Source organism: Erpetoichthys calabaricus, chromosome 3, assembly GCF_900747795.2.
Source record: "Erpetoichthys calabaricus chromosome 3, fErpCal1.3, whole genome shotgun sequence".
NCBI classification, from domain to species: domain Eukaryota; kingdom Metazoa; phylum Chordata; class Cladistia; order Polypteriformes; family Polypteridae; genus Erpetoichthys; species Erpetoichthys calabaricus.
Window position 1 is genome coordinate 260484263 of NC_041396.2, and position 22327 is coordinate 260506589.

Consider the following 22327-nt stretch of genomic DNA (forward strand, 5'->3'; position numbering starts at 1 on the left):
TTCAAATGTAAAAGGAACTTAATTCCTTGGAAGAATGTTCAAAGGCTAGTATAGATGGCAGTAAGATTTAGTCTTATTTTCTCACCTGCTGCTTCAGCCCAAACTATCCAGGTTATCAGGAGTTAAAAATCCCGAGGATGACAGAAGGAAATGAATACCAATACCATTAGTGCAAATGTAGCATAAATTTTGTTATGTTCCTCCAGAGGACCTACTCTCTATGACTCTGCATGGACCTAGTCATGCTCACAGAAATTACTTAATTGTAGGGCTGGGTGTTTTTCTTACATTATTATTTTTTTATTTATTTTTTTTTAAATCAATGTTTTAATGTGATAGTCAAATGTGAAAATCAAGCTTTTTATTTTCCAAATGGTACAGTTAAACATACACTGTAGTTTAATCAGCTGGTCACGTGTCCAGTCAAAACATATTAATGCAAAGAACAGGATGAATAGTTCTTCTCTTACGAATTAACTTGTTTCAAAGTAAGGCTATAATGAGAAGTCAGTTGTCTGGAATTATTTTGGATATGAAAGATTTAATGTTTAACAAATTTGTATTTTACACTAAGCTTGCAAAGTGATTATTGCAGTTAAAAGTGGAATCACATCCACTTCAGCACTTAAAATAAACAGTATAATGGAACTAGTGCAAGAATGCATGGAATGAAGAAAAGGGCTGTCCCCCAAGATAAAGCTCCAGAGTAGTTGTTGCCATGCCTCAGCATGGACTACACAAGTTGTGCTCCCTACTATATATCCAATTAAGACTATTACCTTAGGAACAGAGCTGCCTTATCTGGGGCTGAGGAAAGAATATGTCAGAGCTGTCCATCTTATCCTGCAAAGGTGGCTAAGCAACAATGAGGCTAACTGTAATAAGCAGTCAGAGGGATATCAAAACGTACTTGGAGGAAGAGACTCCTTTAGAGGCAGTTCACTCTAGAGACCTGTACTTAAAGTAGAGTGAAGAAGCTGGGTGATGCAATACCAGGAGGCATGTCTAAGCTATAGGAAAGAGCAGTGTGGGCTGCAAAAAAGTAAGTTATTAAGAAAAACAGAGTATACAGAAAGTTGCCTATAAGTGATGTGACAGCAATGTGAAGGCCACAGAGAAGAATGAGGGCTGCAAATATAAAATAATAAATTTCAAAATTAAGCATAGAAAAGTCAGGAAAGGAAGAATTTTTATGTTGCTCCTTTACTCAATGACAAATTAATTTTTTTAATTCTAAGAAGGATTTCTGCAGAACTGTATTTCTACAGCTGTATTTTCAGTTTGCAAAATTTAAACAGCTGTTCCATTGTTTTTTGTTTGCCTCAAGAATAGTTCAAAGTGATTTCTATGTTGATTAAATAAATCATAATTTGAACATAGACTTTAAAAAAAACAACTATGTTTTACCCATATCACCCACTCTGACTTCAGTTTTGTTATTATTGTATTGACAATTGTTTATATATTTAAAGGAAAAAATACACACACCCTGGAGCACAAGTTAAATGACTTATTTTGTGCAATTGCTTAGCAAAGAAAAAACTTCCGCTTCAATATTTTATGACACTATGCAGGTCATACCCAAGACTTTAGAATATTAATGAGCACAAATGTTTGTTGTGTTCTGATTAGGAACATCAAATGAACCGATAGTATTAACTGGTACCGAAAGTAATGAGAGTCAATACTTGATTCATGAGTGATTAATCTACAGTGAACCTTGGTTCACGAACGTCTCGGAACAAGTACAAATCGGTTTACGACCATACACTTCGTATACGAACAAGCCAGTTTCCCTTTCGGTTTGTACGTGTTCAGTCTCTCCCTGTACATTTCCTGTGCAGTGAGCAAGAGAGAGCGCGACACACGACAGAGAGATACAGACAGACAGACACACAGGCGCGCGAGAGAGACACACACACACACACAGGTGCGCGAGAGAGAGAGAGAGAGACACACACACACAGGCGCGCGAGAGACACACACAGGTGCGCGAGAGAGAGAGACACACACACACACAGGCGCGCGAGAGACACACACACACACACAGGCGCGCGAGAGAGAGACACACACACACAGGCGCGCGAGAGAGACACACACACACACAGGCGCGCGAGAGAGACACACACACACAGGCGCGCGAGAGAGACACACACACACAGGCGCGCGAGAGAGACACACACACACAGGCGCGCGAGAGAGACACACACACACACACACACACACAAAGGCGAGCGAGAGAGAGACACACAGGCGAGCGAGAGAGAGAGAGAGACACACACACAGGAGAGTGAACAAGAGAGGGGGCTGGACGCATAAGGTAGAGAAAAGGCAGTTAAGGAATGCACTGGGCTTGTTTTTGTTTTCACTTCTGTTTACAGCGATCGGTTCGTAGCCTGCATTGTTGCAATGTTACTTTTCTTGGTGGTTTATTAAATTACAGATTTTTTCAAATGTTCACTTTTTTCCCTGTGCTTAAAACTCATTTAAAAAAAAAGTGTTTTTAGCCAGCGGTTGGTAGTGCTATAGCGCAAACTATTGCAGTGTTAGTTTTCTCTATTGTTCAAGTTTTTCTCAGTGTTATTCAATGTTTTTATATTTAGTTTACTATTACGCTGTGCATTCTATGGTTTAATTAACTATATTTGTGCTTAAAAACTTATATATATATATTTACATACAGTTTGTATGGTCTGGAACAGATTAATTGTATTTACATACAATCCTATGGGGGAAATTACTTCGGTTCACAACCAAATCGGGTTACGACCAGAGTTTTGGAACGAATTATGGTCATGAACCGAGGTTCCACTGTACTTGTAATTACTCCAGAAGGCAAAGAATTACATGAGAAAAACATGAATAAGAACTACATATAAAGATGGTTCATAGTGATGATGATACAGCACCGCATCTCCACATATCGGTCATGTCTAGAAATATTTTGTCTCCAAGACGGGAGAATTTCATCATCTGACTGCAGGAATCGTGCTTAATGCAGGTTAAATCCCATTATAGAAAATACCAAAGTAACAAAATGTTCAGAATAACGAATACTTTTTGAGGGCCAGGACAAACGTTCATAGAATATCACATTAAACTAATCTCGTTTAAGTGAAATGTAAATCTCAGTATAACAAACATTTTTTCTACTAAAAAAGGCCACTGAAGATAATAATGGGATTCAAAAAGTACTTAGACACTCCTAACAAATTTACGGTCTCTGGCAGTCTTGGCAAGCCTACAGCCACAATATCATACCGGTATAGCCAAATTCTGAGTTAGTGGTCCACCAAGCGTCTGCGTGGGTAGTTGTGTTGTGTGTGAATACTGTACTGTTCGAGTCTCATAGAATTTCTCAAAACTTTCTTTGAAATGAACACAAAAAAAGTAAGAAATGTAGTTAGTGTACACTAAACTAAAAAATTAACAATCCAGGAAATGTTGATTCCACAATGATGAAAAATGATATGGCAAAAGCATTTTGGAATTGCACCTTCATCTTCATCTAACAACTTGCTTCATTCTGTATTTTCATATCTGTATTTCTATTAAAAGGTTACAATTAATGTCTCATTTTCATTCTGTGTTCATACCTGTATATCTATTTTAAAAAAAAAATCTAACCTCTCATTTTCATTCTGTATTCCTACCTGTATTCCTATAATGAGAAGTCAAGCAAACAGACACCTTTTATTGGCTAACTAAAAAGATTACAATATGCAAGCTTTCGAGGCAACTCAGGCTCCTTCTTCCGGCAAGATGTTTTTCTATAAAAAAAAAAGTTACATCCAACACCTCATGTTCAAATAAAATATTTTTGTAGTTTAAGCAGCATGTTTTTTTTTTTTTTATACAGGTATTGTCAAGACTTGGTCACAGAGTTGCACAAGAGACAGGAAACTAAGTCCAGGTTTTCAAGGAAAATACAGGTACTTTATTACTGCATAGAGAAGGCAGGTATAGTCTCAAGACTTAATTCAAAATAGGAGCTGTTAGTAGCCACAGAACTGGAGATCATCCTGCTTTAGCTCCTATCTCCAGATAAGAAGAGCACTTGTGGCTCGGAGTCACCACTGTGGTAGACACGGTCTGGAGAAGACTGATCAGGAGAGTGTGAGGAAGAGCAGATCAAAGCCCGGTGTTAAATGTTAAACATTGTGTGACAAGCACGGTACACAGTAACCCTGATCCTGAAGAGGAGAACCAATGGCTTTGCCCTTGGATTACTGTTAACCAGGCGCAGCAGAGCAGCTACGGACGGTCCTTGCACCACTGCCATTAGACATGGCGAATCGCTGGCAGCACTATTCACAAAACTATATGTATTTTCCCCCATATATTCATTATAACGAAATTTCTACCATAACAAAATATTTTTATGGTCCCATGAGTTTCGTTAAAACAGGATTCCATCTGTATCATGTATAAAAAAAAAAAGCCACGCATTCCAAATGCTTTGAAAACAGCAGAGCCAAGGGTGTTTTATTAGAATTCTAAAATAATTGATTAATATAAAAAAAACTTACCAGATTGATTTCACACAGGAAATTTGTTTAAAATGAAAAAAAAGTAAGGGCAGATAGGGAAAATTAAAGTTCCAGAATTTTGGGACATTTAAAAATGGAATCAATTTGATTCATCTGTTATTCTTTTAACCAGCTAATAATGCAAACACAAATCTTACAATAGCAAATGTTGCTAGCCTAACACAGAGATTCTCTATCAAACCAGATTTTAAAAGCATGTCGCTACAAATACAGATTTAAAGAATTTGATTAAATTAAAATATCTTGAATTATCTTGGAATTCACTAATTCAACAGTATAGATATAATAATGCTTGATTTTAATGTTAGGTATTTTCAATTACTGTACAGAAAATGTCAGAGAATAAATCTGGAATGTGCACATGGTAAGATAAATTAGGTAGTCGATGATGACATTCATTATAAACAAATATGCCAAAAATTCCTTCAGATTATAAAGTTTACCCCATTTGTTATTACACTGCAGCGATCCTCATGTCCATTACACAATAAAATTCAAGCCCTACATTGTGTTTTGATATTTATAAAAACTAATACTAATTTACTTAAATGATAGTTGGGTAACATCTAGATGTGAATGCTAGAATTTTGAAGCTGCTGTTACTACAGTGGCATTGAGGCATAATGGTTAAGGTTTTGGAAATCAAACCCTGAGGTTGTGGTGTTCAAATCCCATTAATGGCAATGTCTGACCACAAGCAAGTCACTTCACCTGTGTGTGCTCCAACACAAAAAACAAATAACCAGCTGTACCTCAAATAATGCAAGTCACCTTGGATAAAGGCGTCAGCATTCATTTTATATTCTAACTAGTCATTAGATAGATAGATAGATAGATAGATAGATAGATAGATAGATAGATAGATAGATAGATAGATAGATAGATAGATAGATAGATAGATAGATAGATAGATAGATAGATAGATAGATAGATAGATAGATAGATAGATAGATAGATAGATAGATAGATAGATAGATAGATAGATAGATAGATAGATAGATAGATAGATAGATAGATAGATAGATAGATAGATAGATATACTTTGTTAAATGGTGCGACTTAAACCACCTACAACTGAACACCAGCAAAACCAAGGAACTGGTGGTGGATTTTAGGAGACCCAGGCCCCTCATGGACCCCGCGATCATCAGAGGTGACTGTGTGCAGAGGGTGCAGACCTATAAATACCTGGGAGTGCAGCTGGACGATAAATTGGGCTGGACTGCCAATACTGATTCTCTGTGCAAGAAAGGACAGAGCTGCCTGTACTTCCTTAGAAGACTGGCATCCTTCAACATCTGCAGTAAGATGCTGCAGATGTTCTATCAGACAGTTGTGGCGAGCACCCTCTTCTACGCAGTGGTGTGCTGGGGAGGCAGCATTAAGAAGAAGGATGCCTCACACCTGGACAAACTGGTGAGGAAGGCAGGCTCTATTGTTGGCATAGAGCTGGACGATTCGACATCCGTAGCAGAGCAACGGGCACTCAGCAGGCTCCTATAAATTATGGAGAATCCACTACATCCATTAAACAGTGTCATTTCCAGACAGAGGAGCAGTTTCAGCGACAGACTGCTGTCACTGTCCTGCTCCACTGACAGACTGAGAAGATCATTCCTCCCCCAAACTATGCGACTCTTCAATTCCACCAGAGGGGGTAAACGTTGAACATTATTCAAGTTATTGTCTGTTTTTTACCTGCATTTTTTATTACTCTTTAATTTAATATTTTTTGCTGCTGGAGTATGTGAATTTCCCCCTGGGATTAATAAAGTATCTATCTATCTATCTACTGTCTTGTACAGCTCTATTCAATAAGGGCGCGCACAAAAAGGGGAGCTTCAAAAGGGTGACCTCAATTGAGCGTGGCGAATAAAGGCGTTCATAGATAATTTAGTTCAAATGGCTCTGGAATATGTGAAAAGCTACAAAGGTGCAGATCTTTATTTACGCGCGCCTTTATTCGCTGCGCCCAATTGAGGTCGCCCTTTTGAGGCTAGCCTTTTTGTGCGCGCCCTTATTGAATGATGCCTGTGCGCGCCCTTATTGAAGGATACCGTCTTGTACGTCCGCTGGCTTGTACATCCGTAATATACCTTTAATTTTCTCTGCCAGTAATACAGGCGTGCGCATCGGTAATATGCCTTTAATCTCCTCTGACAGTAATACTGGCTTGTATGTGGCTGTAATATGCGTCACTGTATTGTGTACCTTTAATTTCCTCTCGCAGTAATATTGGTTTGTATTTCCGTAAAATGCCTCTAACTTTCTCTGACAGTAATATCGCGCGTCGCACCGTGCCCCGCGCATGCGCACTTCATCAGAAGACACCCACACACGGACACCTGGACGCACATAGGGATTTTATATATATATATATATATATATATATATATATATATATATATATATATAGAGAGATATAGATATAGAAAAAGGCACAAAATCATTTTAACTATGGAATTACTATTAATAAAAAGCAATTGCATAGGATTTCTGTTTTTGACATGGTATTTAAAGGTATCTAGTATCATTAAATCTTTATCGGTATTGAATACTAAAATTCTGGTATTGTGAAATCCTTAGATCTGACCTGTTCTGCTAGGCTTAAGAAATGACAAAGGAGTGCTCTGAGAAAAAGGCATTACCTAACCTGCTGTATTAAAGACAGACCAGTAGTTTTAGATATAAAATTCTGCTTAATTATTAATTAAGCAGCATCATGAAGGCAGAAGTAACTTGCTTTGAAAGAAAACAGGACCACATCTCTTTAAAAAAAAAAAAACAAAAAAAAAAAACAAAACACACACAAAAAAAAAAAACATTTCAGCTTATCCCTTTACATGTGTGTAGTAAAAACAATCAAAATCTGAATGTCTCTCTGCAAACGTAAGTTTAAAATTTTCTAAAGAAAAAAAAAAACAATCTGACAACAGCAACGACCACTTATGCAAAGTTCTTTTACAAGCATAGGAAAGAAAAGAGGTTAAATAATAAGACAAGTGCAATTTAACATAACAAAGGCAGGATATACAGGGTAAGGACAAAACAACAGAAACACCTTAGAGCATATTAATATCAGGTACCAAAAAAGGAAGGGCCAATCCTTTACCTTCCTTTTTTTTGGAATTCCGCCACACAAGGTTCAAAACAGCATGAAGTAGCATTTCCCAGCTTTCTTTAAAAAAAGAACCCTTCAGCTACCTAAGGGATGAGGAAGGTAGAAATCCATTCTATACTCTGCTCTCCAGAAGTTACCACAAAAGCTCAGTGATGTTTATATCTGGAGATTAAGGAGACCACAGAAGTAATAACTTTTGAATTAGTTTTGCGATGTGTTTGGAGGTGTCATCATTCTGTAATAGGGGAAGATTATGAACCAACAGTTTTTGTACCATGTGGCGCTCCTGGCCTCATTCTTTGGCTGTTGAATGACTATGACTTTGAACCTAATGACTTCCATAAGATGGTTGCCTATATAATTAAGCATTCCCCACCATGTGTAACAGTTGGTAACAAACACTGTATTAAAGGCATCCTTTGGCTGTCTCCAAATGTAGAAACATACGGACGCAGGAAACAGTGGGAAAAGATTAGTATTCAGACAAGACTACATTTAGGCATTGCTCAGGTTTTATGCTTCTAATGTATCTTTGCTCATTGGCCTTGGCTAAAATTGGCTTATAATGTGCAGTTTTTATTGAGAATGGCTTACAGAAATAGTGATTCAATTCTGTGGTAATTTCTGAGGCTATACTTTATGGCACTGAACAAGTATAAAGTCATCTATCCGTCAGGGTAATCCTCAAATTGTGATAACTTTCTCACTTCAGTTTGTTCACATTTGGGATATGCAGTCATTTTTGAGTCTATTTCTCATGACACTGGAGTGTATTTAATTATTTTTTTAGCTTTATTGATAAATGAATCTGTGATTTAGGCACGGTCTATATGGCTTTTTTGAACTTTTAGAAGGTTCATGACGTTTTGAAAACTTGCATATCAAAGTGCTAACCATTAGACCTGTTTTATGCCTTTGACACACTGTGGGTCATCAACTTAAGCACCTTTTTAATGCAGTGTTTCTGTTATTTTGTATGACCCCTACAGAATATACACTAAGTATCTAAAGATGACAAAACAGACAAATAGAAAATACACAAGGTCTCTGCCGCTGCTAATTACCATCAGCAAAGCCTGTTCTTGCAGCAGCTGCTGTTGGAGGATTTCTAACTGTCTCTGTTCCTCCTCCAACTTATTTCTTATGAATTCCTACAGAAAGAAGGAGACAGAAAAACACGGATAGCAGAGAGAAGGAATTAAATGTAGTATACAGAATGAAGAAGGTAAATAGATCTATTAGTTTGTGCTACAACAGATGTATAGTTAAACTACCAACAGAACCTCTCTCTGGTGCAAGATAAATTTAAGATATGTGCCTTATAAAAGAGATCAAACAAACCCTAAAATATTCAAATAAGCTGTCAAAAAATACTCCATAAGCATCAAGGGGGGAAAAAAAAAGACTTTTGAAGCTAACAACCAAAATATATATTTAAAACACACCTAAAGGTCAATTACGCAATTAGGCAAAGGATAAATTGCTACATGTTGGTTAGTTATTTATTAAACATAACAGATTTCAAAAGCAAATAAAATGCTGACACAAAAAAAGTCTCATCCAAATGTTTTGTAGGTTACCTGCTCTCTTTCAGCAAGTCGGCGATCTTCCTCACGACGAATGTCCTCAATTCTTCTCTGATGATGACCTTTCTCCTGCTGCTTTGCCAATTCCCGTTCTTTACGTTGTTGCTGCACAAATGATACAGATTTCAGGTTTTTTTTTTTTTTTTTTTTTTTTATTTCTTTACTGCATCTTATTTGTAAGTGAAATAAAATGGCACACTTCAAATTTTCCCCATTAATGCAGCAATTAAAATTAACATAACTATTTCTGTAAAGTGTTATAAAACACCGTAGCATTACTAAAAACATCCTGAGACAATGCAAGCTACATGAGAACACACCCAAAAGAAATAGTTTAAGCAAAGAGCAGTCAAATTGGCTAAAATACTACACTTCAAACTAGAGGTCGGCATTCCCACGAGAGCCAACTCAATTTTCTTTCAGTTCAGGACTGAAGTTTAATATGGGTAATCCCTAATCCGAAATGCTTCAAAATATGAAAATTCTTTAGTACTGACATGATGCCACAAGTGTAAAATTTCACACTGGGGTCTCTTTAATAAAACATTACTTGGATTAGAGTTTGAAAATATGCTTATGCCAAAAGGGGGATGTGAGTAACATATGTGCAGATTCAAAATGGATTTATTTTTTCAGAGCAGGATGTGGGACTAGGAGATGTGAGTGCCACATGAAGTTTAGAAAGCAAAGCAACTACATGCGACTGGCAATCCATGAGTGCGGAAAGGGAATCCCTGCAAAGCATCCAGCGCTGTGAAGAAATGGCATACTATTGATGATCTGGGAAGTGGGAGGTGAGAGGCGAGTGCCTTGTGCAGCATCAAGTTCTGCTAAGCAACAAAACAGGGTCAAAGAGCTTTGTTCCCAGTGAAGCAACAGGATAACAACTGAGATCAAAAATGCTGTGCCACACTGTTAAAATTACAGATGACTTGTGTGTTAATGGAATGTTACTGCTTATGGCTAATAAAGGCAGCTTCATTCTCGCTAGGTGCCCTTATTGTAGAGTTCAGTAAATTGCTCTAATTACATTAAGAAAAATGGACACTGAAAATTACCTTTTTATTCCAAAATCTGAAAATATCTGGTTCCAAAGCATTTTGGATTAGGGATACTCTGCCTATAACAGTGTTAATGAAAGAGATAATTCTTATGTATAAAGGTATTTTGCTGTTCTAATTTATCATCAATGTTATAATACGTCTTCCCTTTTTTTTTTTTTGCACGCAGTCAGCAATAAAAAAAAAAAAAAAAAAAAAAAAACGGTGCACAAATCTGTGATGCAGTGATGTCTTGTTTTGGTTTTCTATTATTCATTGATGGAACTATATGCGTGTGTGTGTGTGTGTGTGTTCAGGGTTAGCAACATATTCACCTGTGGTGGGCTACATCATAAAGTTGTGAGTGTGTGAATTGTACTCTTAAATTCTAGTCTTAGTGACCCGCAGGCCAAAGTAGGAATATCTATCTGTTAGGGTGACTGATTTTGTTTTTCAAAGAGGGCCGTGGCTGGAATATAATTGAAACTTGACACATGCTTTCATATACAAAGGTTCTATATTAATGTTTCTTATCAAACGATTAGATTATTTTAAATGTCTTAGTTTATATGAGCTACTTAGTACTCTATTTAAGGACTTACATGGTTGATATTTATCTTTCATAATAAAAAAAGAAAAACAAAAACATCTGTTTTTTTATTTTACTGACAACATTTGAAGTGGAAACAATGACAGCTACATCACTATTCACGCAAATCTGAGAGACAGGCTGTGGGCCAAGGGGGGGGGGGGGTTTGGGGGGAGGCGGGACCTAAGGGGTAAAGAGCCAAACAGGGCCATCCTCACTCACACGCCAGCCTCTGTTCAAGTCTCTTTACCTCTCACCATGTGTTGGAGTGTACCTTGCCTCTGCTTAGCTAGCGATACCTGTTTGTTTACCAGACATTATCACCTAGAGACTGTTAAAGAGTAACATTTGACGTTTTTGACAGAGAAATCACAGCTGCATGCATTTTAGTGGGTACCTACTCATTGGCAAAAATATCACGGCCACATGCTCTTCTCCCTACGCAGGGGACTGTCTCCCTTCAGAGCTGAATGCAATCAGATACAGTGGTAACGTTTGACATTGGAGTGTACCTACCTTCCATTTGGCCAGAGATACCTTGCCAACTTCTCACATTTTTGGCAAAGAGATCACAGCTTCATCCTGATAGCAAACCCAAAAATATTGTATATCAAGAGGCCCTCGGATACGAAAGCTATCAATATAAATTCTTCTGAATACAAATTACTTTTTTTTTTTATTTTATTGATTTTTAAAAGTTTGTCCTGTTTCACTACTACATGGGGGACAGCTAGTACATTATAAATGTAAGAAAAGTCACCACTGGTTTAAAAAAATGTTCTTTTCTGAAACTATTGAAATCTCATTTCTGCTGATGATCAGTCTTCCCTTAAAGCAATTTTGTGCTCTTCCAAGATAACAAAAAGTTTAAGTTCCTCATGCCAGCTTTCCTAATCGCATATTAGGCTTCCTATTAGTTACATACTAGTCAAAAACATATGTATTATTATTTTACTTGTCTGAAGATGTGCACTTTTGTTTTTTGGATACCTTTTGTACTGTTAAGTTGATGTTGAACAGTAATGTGGCTCTACCTAGTCCTCCTAGCTGTCACCCAAGTTTTTTTTCACACGCATACAAAATCCTGCACTGCATGAAAGTTACACATAGCTGTTGATATTAATCAAAATATGTAGGTCTACTGTTTGTTTGCACGACCTAATTAACAGTCAAGACCGAAATCCTGGACAATTTTTGGAATTTTAGAAATTTCAGCCAGACTGCTAATTTTAGGTCTATAAAAGGTCTTTAAAAGATGACATCATCAAGAAAAACAGGATGTCTGGTCCGTTTTTATCTATATACTATTTTTTTGGGAGGGAAAAAAGCAATAGATTAACTGACTACATTGTGATAAAGGGAGAAAATCCACACATTTACTTGAATTTGTCCAATTTATTTTTCCCCCTTATAGATTTTGCTGTTTTAAGATTCCTATTAGCCTGATTCAAGTGCCATTTAAAGGGGAAAGCGAGAGTGCAGTCATGAGCGGAATGGAATAATCTTAGGCAAGTGTTTGAAGTACTAGGGTGTTGTACCGTGTTAGCCATTATGAATGTAGAGAAAAGCCAAGCAAAATGACACCTTTTATTGGCTAACTAAAAAGATTACAATATGCAAGCTTTCGAGGCAACTAAGGGGCCTGAGTTGCCTCGAAAGCTTGCATATTGTAATCTTTTTAGTTAGCCAATAAACAGTGTCATTTTGCAAGTGTTTGAGAAAGTAGTCGGGAGCAAAAGGAAATGGGCTAGAATTTTGTAGGGATAGTAATAAAAGTATGATGGCAGTAGGACATGTTGCATGGAGAAACAAAAAAAAAAAAAAAACAAAAAAAAAAAAAACAAAAAACAGGTACCATGCAGACCTCTACTTCAGACCATAAGGTTGCATGCTCGAAACCAACTACCGGATTAACTGGGTAAAATAAATCAATACACCTGCCAGTTCTCCTATCAAACTGGAAGCATAATGTAGAGGTAGTGGAAACTATACAACTGGAGCAACAGTAAGAATAACCTTAACCAGCAAACTCTTTGGATTTGGTTGAAGCATAAAATTAACAATTTGGAGTTTATATAGCATGTAAATATCCTATACGGATTATACCTAAAACAAAATAAATTGGTCAGACCAAATAACATTTACTACAAGAACTGAAGGCATATGATGATCATATCTATACAGTATTATTTGCACACTTTAAGCAGGATAGATAAGCACCATCATCTTTATACATCAAAGACAAGGTTGTAGACTTAGTGGAAATATTTCAAGTTATCCAAAAAAAATGTTTATTCACTGAACATCCTATTAACCACACATAGCTTCGAGAGAGAGAGAGAGAGAGAGAGAGAGAGAGAGAGAGAGAGAGAGAGAGAGAACCCTTTACAGAGAGTAAAGTTACATTGTTACTTTATTTATACAGTATATTTACATGGATATTATTTTAAATTATATTGCTTTTCCCCAAATTTGAATCTCATTTTTACTGGATTGACCATGGCCAATCTTGCCAAAAAAAAAAAAAAAAAAAAAAAAATCACTGAATAACCACTTTTTTGGGACACATAACTGACTGATTTAACACTAGAATTACCAGAGCCTACGAAAAAACTCGTATATCCGGCCCACCTTAAATCGTTTCTTAAATCCGTTCACACCTCTCCGCCAGCATCCTTTGTCCTCTAAATGTGCTGATAAAAGACAAGCTGCCAGCAGCCGGCTATTCTATCCCCCCCACCGAGTTAGAACGTGAGCGAACTTTTCCCAGCTCACGCATTGATTGTTTACCTGGGAGTGAAGTGCAGTTTTACAGTGGAAATGATAGATCGTTATTTGGAAGACTTCCGTTTCTAAAGTAATCTGTGTAAACACATTGTTAAAACAGAAACTTTTTCATATTTTAGTAATAAATGTTACAAAATGTAGTACCAGAGTATGACACTTTGGCTCTGTAACCCATATTTAATAGAGTGAAGCAAACTGCTTTTTTTGGCTCAATTTGCAATGAAACCTTGATTATCATTACTTCTCATTCAAATTTTATTTTTAAATCAAAACAAAGAGGACAACTTTAAAATGAAAGTAAGTCTTGCTTTACTCGGATACTTCTACATGTTTCAGTCTGTAACAATAGCTCATTTCCACAGCAAAAACTTCAAACTTCCCATGTCTAGTATGGCACACAGTAAAAATGAAAGTTCTCTTTATATTTTTACAGGAAGAAAAACAACAGTTAAGCTCTAGGCACCATATATCAGAAGGAGAATTACTATCTTACCCTATTCAACTGTATTTGTTTTTAACATGCTTATATCTATATTTCATCTCACAACCATACTCAAGTTTTACAATATCAAAGACAGCTTTCTATTCCACTATGATTATTTCTAGATAAAATAAGTTCTTTCTCAAAAAGGTAGGGCATGATGACAGATATTTATTAACTTGTACTTTCAAAATGATGCATACATGATCATCACAATTATTCTGCCCCTCATAGGCCATATCCTACACAATTAACTATGCATACCAGCCTCTTACATGACTTGGCTAAGGTAACTTTGATGGGTTACTTTAAAATTTACATAAATATTGAAAACTACAGTTTCTGCAAAAAATTTCCACCATTTTCTTGGTTCTGTATTTATTTTTGCTTAAACTGGGAAAAAATTAACCCACATCCTGAGGAGAAATATCACTTACAAAAGCTTTTAACATGAGCAACAATGATGCTGAAGATTTCCTTATGGAAGTCTCTTTCACCAGAAAGCTAAGAAACGTATTACTGTATTAAAAATTTCCTAGACAAAGCATACAAATTTGCCTACAAAAGTTACTAGGACACAAAATCATCCACTATTCAAATAACATACAGACTTATTTTTGTTGTTTGTGTTTTTAGTCAATTTGCATAAGTAATGCAGTTTGCTAGTCATCATAAAAGCTAATTATGTCAATACTGATAATAAACTAAGCTACACTCAAGTCTGCACTAAAACCATACAGCAAAATATCATATGATGTTTCTCAGCAAAAAAAACTGCACAGGTATTGTAAAATCTCAATCAATTTCTTTCCATGCAATACTATACAAAAGTGACACTGAAAATCTATATATATAATTCACTAAGGCAAGACAACCATGGAAAGCATGCCGGAAGGGGGCGTGGATTCACTAAGCCGCCAACAAGTAAGACACCCATGGCGCACGCAGGCAGGAGCCACGCCCACCAACTCTAAGACCATTGGATACGACGACAACTCGCAGAGCCACGCCCACCAACTGGGACGCAACAACACATAAAAAACGGCGTCATTTATATTCGTCTGTCGTAGAGAGCACATGCACCTCCGAGCCACGTTGACTGTTCATAGAGGCATGTTTCTCGCGGACGTGAATCGCCATATGCAGTGTGTAAAACGGTTTGCGAGGGGTATCCCATGGGATCCTTAAAACAGTCCTTTACAACTGAGGTTAAAACACAATGAAGTAAGCAGTCTTTAAAACCGAGTTTTCAGTTATGACGCACGACCGCGTGCACCATAGCAAACTGTTTTACACGCTACATACAGCAATTCGCATCCGCGACAAACATGCGTCTTCTTAGATGGTCCTGCAGGAACACGGAAGACGTTTCCCTGCCCACCAACCCTCCTTTTTCACCGGCCCGCGTCTACCCTCGCTCTCTAGGCATTCACACTGCCTGCCCAATTCCCCAGACGCAAAAACTCACCGACCACCCAGTTAGTCCCTTTCGTCTGTGCTAGCAGTCCACATGCACGTCTGACCCACGTTGACTTTTAAATATTTTTTTCGGTTTCGACACCCGACCGCGTCCACCATGAAAAACCATGCAAAAGGAACAATGAAGCCCCGCCCAGAAACTCTGCCCCTCCTCCCACGTGCTCAGGAACGCATCTCAGACCACTGCCCGCCAACTCAAACAGCTTATCAAACACATACTCACTCGCTTTGGGGTCTGTGCTGCGGTCCAAATCCAGCTGTGAGCCACGTTGACTATTCTTTTGCCCTCCATGGCTACCGCTTCAAAAGTATTTCATGGAAATACACGCTATAGAACACTACGACAAACTCAACACAGAACAGAAACACGCTGTTGATACTGTTTTACACACTGCATATAACAATTCCCATCCCCGATGCTTCTTCTTCGATGGTCCTGCAGGAACATGAAAAACCTTTGTGTACAAAACCCTGATTCATACCATCAGAGCTACGGGAGACATTGCTACAACTGTAGCATCTACAGGAATAGCTGCAACATTATTACCGGGAGGACGAACTGCCCATTCTGTTTTTAAAACACCGTTGAAGCTCACTACTACTTCCACATGCAACATCAAACCTTCCTCACCACATGCTCAACATCTTCTACAATCCAAAGTTATTATATGGGACGAGGCGCCAATGACACACACATACGCATTCCAGGCAGTTGATAGGTTATTACATGACCTCACGGGTGACACGCAGCCTTTTGGAGGCAAAACAATACTATTGGGTGGAGATTTCCGACAAATTCTCCCCGTCATTATGCATGGCTCCCGCGCGCTTACTGTCCCCAGTTGCATTAACAAGCACCCTTTGTGGCGTCACATTCATGTTCTTACACTGACAGCAAATATGACAGCACGCGAGCTATATTAAGCGTCACCAACGAAGACTCGCTATACCTTAATGAACAAGTGCTAAAACTTATCCCTAACAATGACGTGACTTTCACGAGCGTGGACTCCATCGTCACAGATGATCCTGCAGATCAACTTTTATTCCCCAAAGAATTTCTTAATAGTCTTACTCCTACTGGCATGCCTCCACATAAACTCAAAATTAAAAATGGATCCATCATCATGCTTCTCAGAAACCTCCTGCCTGCAAAAGGTCTTTGTAATGGCACTAGACTGTCTGTTAGCACCATTCACCGTAATGTACTGGAGTGTAAAACTATCACATCTGCAACCTCACAAACTGTCCTTATTCCCCGGATATGCCTGACCCCGTCAGATTCAAATTTGCCTTTTACTTTTACCCGAAGACAATTTCCTGTTCGATTGGCATTTGCGATGACAATTAATAAGGCACAACGACAAACTTTCAAAAAGATATGCCTATATCTGCCAAAACCAGTCTTCACTCACAGACAATATATGTTGCTCTCTCCAGAGTTCCATCTTTCAATTCACTTTCTGTTGTATCCTCAAACCCTCCCTTTTTAGACAACTCTGTCTTTCCAGAAGTGTTCAACCATCAATAAATAATTATGCGGCATTTGTTATGCTGCAGGTTCACTATTGTGTTGTATTTTCCTCTCTCCAGAGTTCCATCTTTTCATTCACTTACTGTTGTATTCTCACACCAACCCGTTTTAGACAACCGTGTCTTTCCAGAAGTGTTTACCATTCAATAAATAATTACGCATGAGATTGACCGTGTGTCTACCCGACGCAGAGAGGCGTGGGTAAGCCGTTGAACCCCATTCGGGCTGCAAACCGTGCAATTCCCTCTAAGTGCGACTCATACGCTCCCACTGATTACATCCCTACCCTTTCTACACATCCCCCTCCCACCTCGCTACTACCGTAGTTGGGTGTCTTGGTGGATTATATATAGAAAAGCAGCCAAAACCGCACAGAGCAATGAAAAGTCTACGTGAGTCACAGGTGTATCTGGACTGTGCAAAAACGACAACGACTCAAGTGACGAGTTGGAGGTGGGCACATGTACTGAACAAAACATCACCACACTAGCATGACAGACAGAGCGGAATGGGCGTCCTTCTCCTCTCCTCCCGTTCCTTTCTCCGCGCCTGAGCACCGTCCACCCCTATCCCTCCGTCTGGGAGTAGAAGCCGCGATGTCGGTCCGCCAGTTTTCAATCACGGACGATTGTGTGTTGGTTTGTTCCGTGCATTGTTACAATGTTGCTTTTCTTGCTGATTTATTACATTACCGATTTTTCAAATGTTAATTTTCTCCCTGTGCTTAAAAATCATTAAAAAACTGGCCTGATTATGCGGCGTATGGTACGCCGCAGGTTGGCTAGTATTGTATAACATACTAGTTGATTACCCAGTGGCTTCGCTCACTGAGTGCAAGGGGAAAAAAATAAAATGTAGTCTATAAGTTATTAAACAGTAAAACATTAACATTTTAAGAAGTAAAGATACATTGAGCACTACTGGAGTGGTTTGGGGTAAACTACATTTTAAAGGCGGTATAACACAACAGGTAAGTAGTACTAACAGCAGCTAAAATGTATTTGGATCATCTCTCGGTAGTAAATCCCTTTTGAAAGGCACTACACGACGGCTGTGGTATAGAAATTTCATTTTCTATGTGAATGTCCAAATTTCTGCCTGTGGTAATGTGCCTTACTGGCATTACCAGCAATTAAAGAAAATCAGTTTTGTGTCCTCTGCAGTGTTATGAGAAAGGCTTTGGTTTGGGATAAAAGGAAAAAAGGTATAAAGAAAGGAAATTTGCCTTTTTCTTTTATATAGTGTAGAGAGACGTCTTCACTGACGATATGAGCGCCTTTTGGGGAGCATCGCAGCGGGTCTCGTGTAGACTGGACAGACGGCCCTACCATTAACCGGCCGGGATGGCACGGTCGGTCCTCCACGGTCGGTCCTCCACTCCTGCGCGTGCCTCCCGCAACTTCATAACCCTATACGTGCAAAAGAAAATGCGAAGCGCCTTAATATTAGTTTGCCGCGGTCTAGAAAAGGGATCCCGTGTTTGCAGTTGTCTGGGCTATAGCTCAGGGGAAGGAGGAAAAAAATTAAAAGTGCTCACTTTCACTTAAGGCAGAAGCGCAGTCACAGTCTCAAAGGCTGGCACAGCTACGCACGCGCCGGCTGATCGACTTTTATAGTATTTTTGCAGGGCAGGAGACGCCACTTTCTGCAGACACGTTCACGTCATCGCGTGCCTACGGAGGGATGACGTGGAACAGGTTAATTGGTCGGTGCGAGGGCACCGAATACAAAAAGGAATTACAGCGCCTGAAAACCTTGCACTACGTGCCTGTGATTGAAGAGAAAAATAACTGATAAATGTGGACACTGCCCTTCTGTGCTTAACTGGCAGAAGGTCCAAACAATTCCCAAGTCCAACACTTTACATGAAGAAGTCTGTACATCTTCTTAGATGTAAACTCTCCATCTTCTTAAAACAATTGATTACAAAAGCAACCTTGAATGTTGCGGGGTTTTAGTGACCCGAACTCACCTTAAGGGACAGTAAGTAGTCGTGCAGGGCAATTTACAAACAGAGTCCTGTTTTGATGGCGCCGATTACACTCATTCGCAAAGATTTCCACTCTCCCAGGAGCCGACGGGGCACTTGAAGTGTCACAAACAGTGTGAGAAGAGGACATTGCCCGAAACTGTGAAGCTCTCGACCCCGCGGAGCAACCCGACATTCCGTGCCTCCCAGCGTCCACTTTTTTTCTCAACGTAATTTCCAGATCGCGTGGTCATACATAATTTCCGTTTCAAACGCGAAAAGAATTTTTTATATTTTATATTATATATATAATTAGATGCTTTAGAATTGAATATAAATAAAACAGTACATGTGAGAGACCACCTGAACTTCCAATGCTTTAAGACATGGAAAACACTCCCAAGATAAAAAACCAGCAACCACATGTGAAACTAACAGGTATTTTTATTTCTTTTGTTGCTTTTTTGTTCCTATTGGCAAATACATACAAGCTGATGCAGCTACTGAGATACTTTTAAAGGGTGTAAAGCAGGGGTAGGAAATGTTGGCTGGAGGGCTGCAGGTTTTTCTTCCAACCAGTTACTTACTTAATGAGAAGTCAATTATTGCTAATGAAGCACTTACTGCTCAAGTGACATTCTTCTGCTTCATTTTAGTGGTCTCACTTTTTAAGGTTCCACAACCTTAATTGCCTATTTCAGTCTTAAACAGCTGCAATCACTGGTTTTTAATGACTCCTTATTAGCAATAAGAAGCAAACGACAAAGGAGTCAGCAGTTCATCTAACCTGTTTCAATTTACCATGTGTGTGGTTTAACACTAGAATCCCTGAAGCCTACGAAAAGTCATAATGCCGGGCCACCTTACATTCCTTTGCACCTCTTCATCAGCGTCTTTGTTTTCCAATTGTGTCAATCAGCACAAGCAGCAAGCAGCCTGCTATGCCATCCCCCACCGACACAGCTGAAGTTCTCCCAGCTCAAGTCCGTTTACCTGGGTTAGAGGTGCCTGGAGTTGTATAGGGTAAATATATCATTTGGAATAAATATATTTCATGTATGTTCTGTGTCTACAAAGATCTGGGTAAATGTAGGATGACAGGAAATGTGAGGCAAGAAATGTTGAACACATAACTAAAACATTTTTTTTCATGTTATAGTAAAAATGAATGTGTGAAGACTGAAGTCCATATATTGCAGACTAACAAGCCATAGAATTAAATAAGAGATTGGCAAGGATTGGTTTCAATATGTACATTGAATAATTTCTTTTTCTTTGGTTATATTCTTGAATAAAGGTGCACTTGTTATACCTTTTGTGAAAGTATTTGACATTTGAACTTCAATCTTCACACATTATAAATTTCAGATACTGCAGACTAACAAGCCATAGAATTAAATAAGAGATTGGCAAGAATTAGTTTCTAATTAAGCAATTGGGTTGGAATGAAAACCTGCAGCCACTGTGGCCCTCCAGGGCAGACCCCTTGTGTAAAGCATATGGTTCAGTGTTTCATGTTCAGGTTATTTATCCATATAATTAATCTGGTCCTGTATTTATACAACAACAAGTTACACAAGTTAGTTACATATAGGACACACTCTGGTAATTTTGTTTCCACAAGAATGAGAAGCTCTCGGAGTTTAAGGTGTGATGAGGCAGACAGCTTACCAGCTATACAAGTTAAACGTCACTACATCAGACTGATCTGGACTTGTATTACCTTTTTAGAAGACACAACTGAACAAGCGCACTTCGATTACACTCCTACCTGGATAAACTTTTACTGAGTACTGGATCTGAATTCTGCTTTAATCCGAGAATGGGATACATTAAGACAAGATACTAAAACACTCTAAATAGTACAGAAATAATTAAGTATAATCTAACTTGCCTCTTGTCAAGTGATATGCAGGACAATGCATTTTCATAACTTACTTCCTCAAGTCTGCGACGCTGTTCTTTTTGCTCCTCAATACGTTTTTGCCGGTCATGCAAAAGTTGTCGCTTGTGTTCCTCAGGATCTCTCCTCTGGGCCGCCAGTTGTTGCTGTTGTCTTTTGAGGGCTTCAGAGCGCTCCTTATTTTCTTGCTGGAGCCGCAGAAAGTTTCGCCGTAGTGTGGACTCTCCAGGAACATTAAGGATGGAGCTAAAGTAGAACAGGAAGGGGGTGGAAATCACTGATGTGACTCAAAAAGAAAGAAACAACTGGATCAGAGCCGCTCACTCTTTACATTCTTCATTCTTTGTATCTTAAGTTGATATAAAATTGGGGGAATCTCTCTAAATGTTTTTACATTGAGGATATTTTTGAATGATCAAGATCAGATATGAGAATAGTGCTCATCTATGATTTGGCATTAAACTGAAAAAAAACGTTCAGGTTCACTTTCAAACTCTGGACAGCTTTCATTTTTTCAGGGTATTTTAATTATAACTGATGGATTACTTCCTTTCTTCTCCAATGCCTTCAGTAATTATGTGCAGCACAGTAACACTTTTTCATTCAGGGCATTAGAAATGAAAGGATGCCCTGCATTTGGAAGGCAACAAACTTAAGTATGGTGATTCAGGTTCTTTATTTAATAGATTATATGCTTTGCCTTTCACAAAAACAATATTTGTGAGGCTTTCGATAAGGCTGCTACATTACTTTTTACTTATTTCTTGAGCAAGGTTTTCCACCATTAGACTTAAATCAAGGTAAATAAACTACACTTGTTTTAAGGCTCAATAAAACATCAACATCAAATGGACAGACATTTATCTTTCAGAATATGCAAACCTAGAGGACACAGAATATTGTGTACATGAAATACAGGAAATTAACTTGCAAAATAATAGGTATTAAAATAAAATTGCACTTTGGATGTTATTCATAATGGATATGTTCTGAAATAATGTTCCAATCACTATAAAAGTGGTGTGTTAGCAATTAATAAAAATAGTTCTAGCTAATATGAATTATTTTACTGTTTTGAAGAAATAAAAAGTATTCCGTTGTTACCTTTTTACAACATTACAGTTTTCAAATATGTAATCCCTAACTCATTTTTCTCAACACAATATATAAATTCTTGGAATCCACTTTTGCTACGATAAACCAGACAAGTAGCATCAGTACACTTCATGTAGATAATGACACTTTCTGAGCCAAATAAATAAATAAGTCTTGTTTGTAAATGTTTGTG

General features: G+C 38.2%; 1 protein-coding gene and 1 long non-coding RNA gene across 5 annotated transcripts in view; one reads left to right on the top strand and one right to left on the bottom strand.

Moving 5' to 3' along the window:
* mink1 (misshapen-like kinase 1) overlaps nt 1–22327 on the bottom strand; it is a 264519-nt gene that overhangs the window by 102577 nt on the left and 139615 nt on the right. For 2 of the 4 annotated variants that reach the window (XM_028798141.2, XM_051924054.1), the window contains exons 11-13: nt 21075–21285; nt 9252–9362; nt 8736–8822 (exon numbers count right to left, since the gene is read on the bottom strand). In XM_028798141.2, coding sequence (XP_028653974.1) covers nt 8736–8822; nt 9252–9362; nt 21075–21285 — 409 coding nt within the window. The remainder of the gene's footprint in view (nt 1–8735; nt 8823–9251; nt 9363–21074; nt 21286–22327) is intronic. The other 2 variants (XM_028798142.2, XM_051924055.1) reach the window with 1 other exon arrangement.
* On the top strand, nt 17453–17962 carry LOC127526923 (uncharacterized). Its single transcript, XR_007934319.1, has 2 exons — nt 17453–17630; nt 17759–17962. It is a non-coding gene; the product is annotated as an uncharacterized LOC127526923 (long non-coding RNA).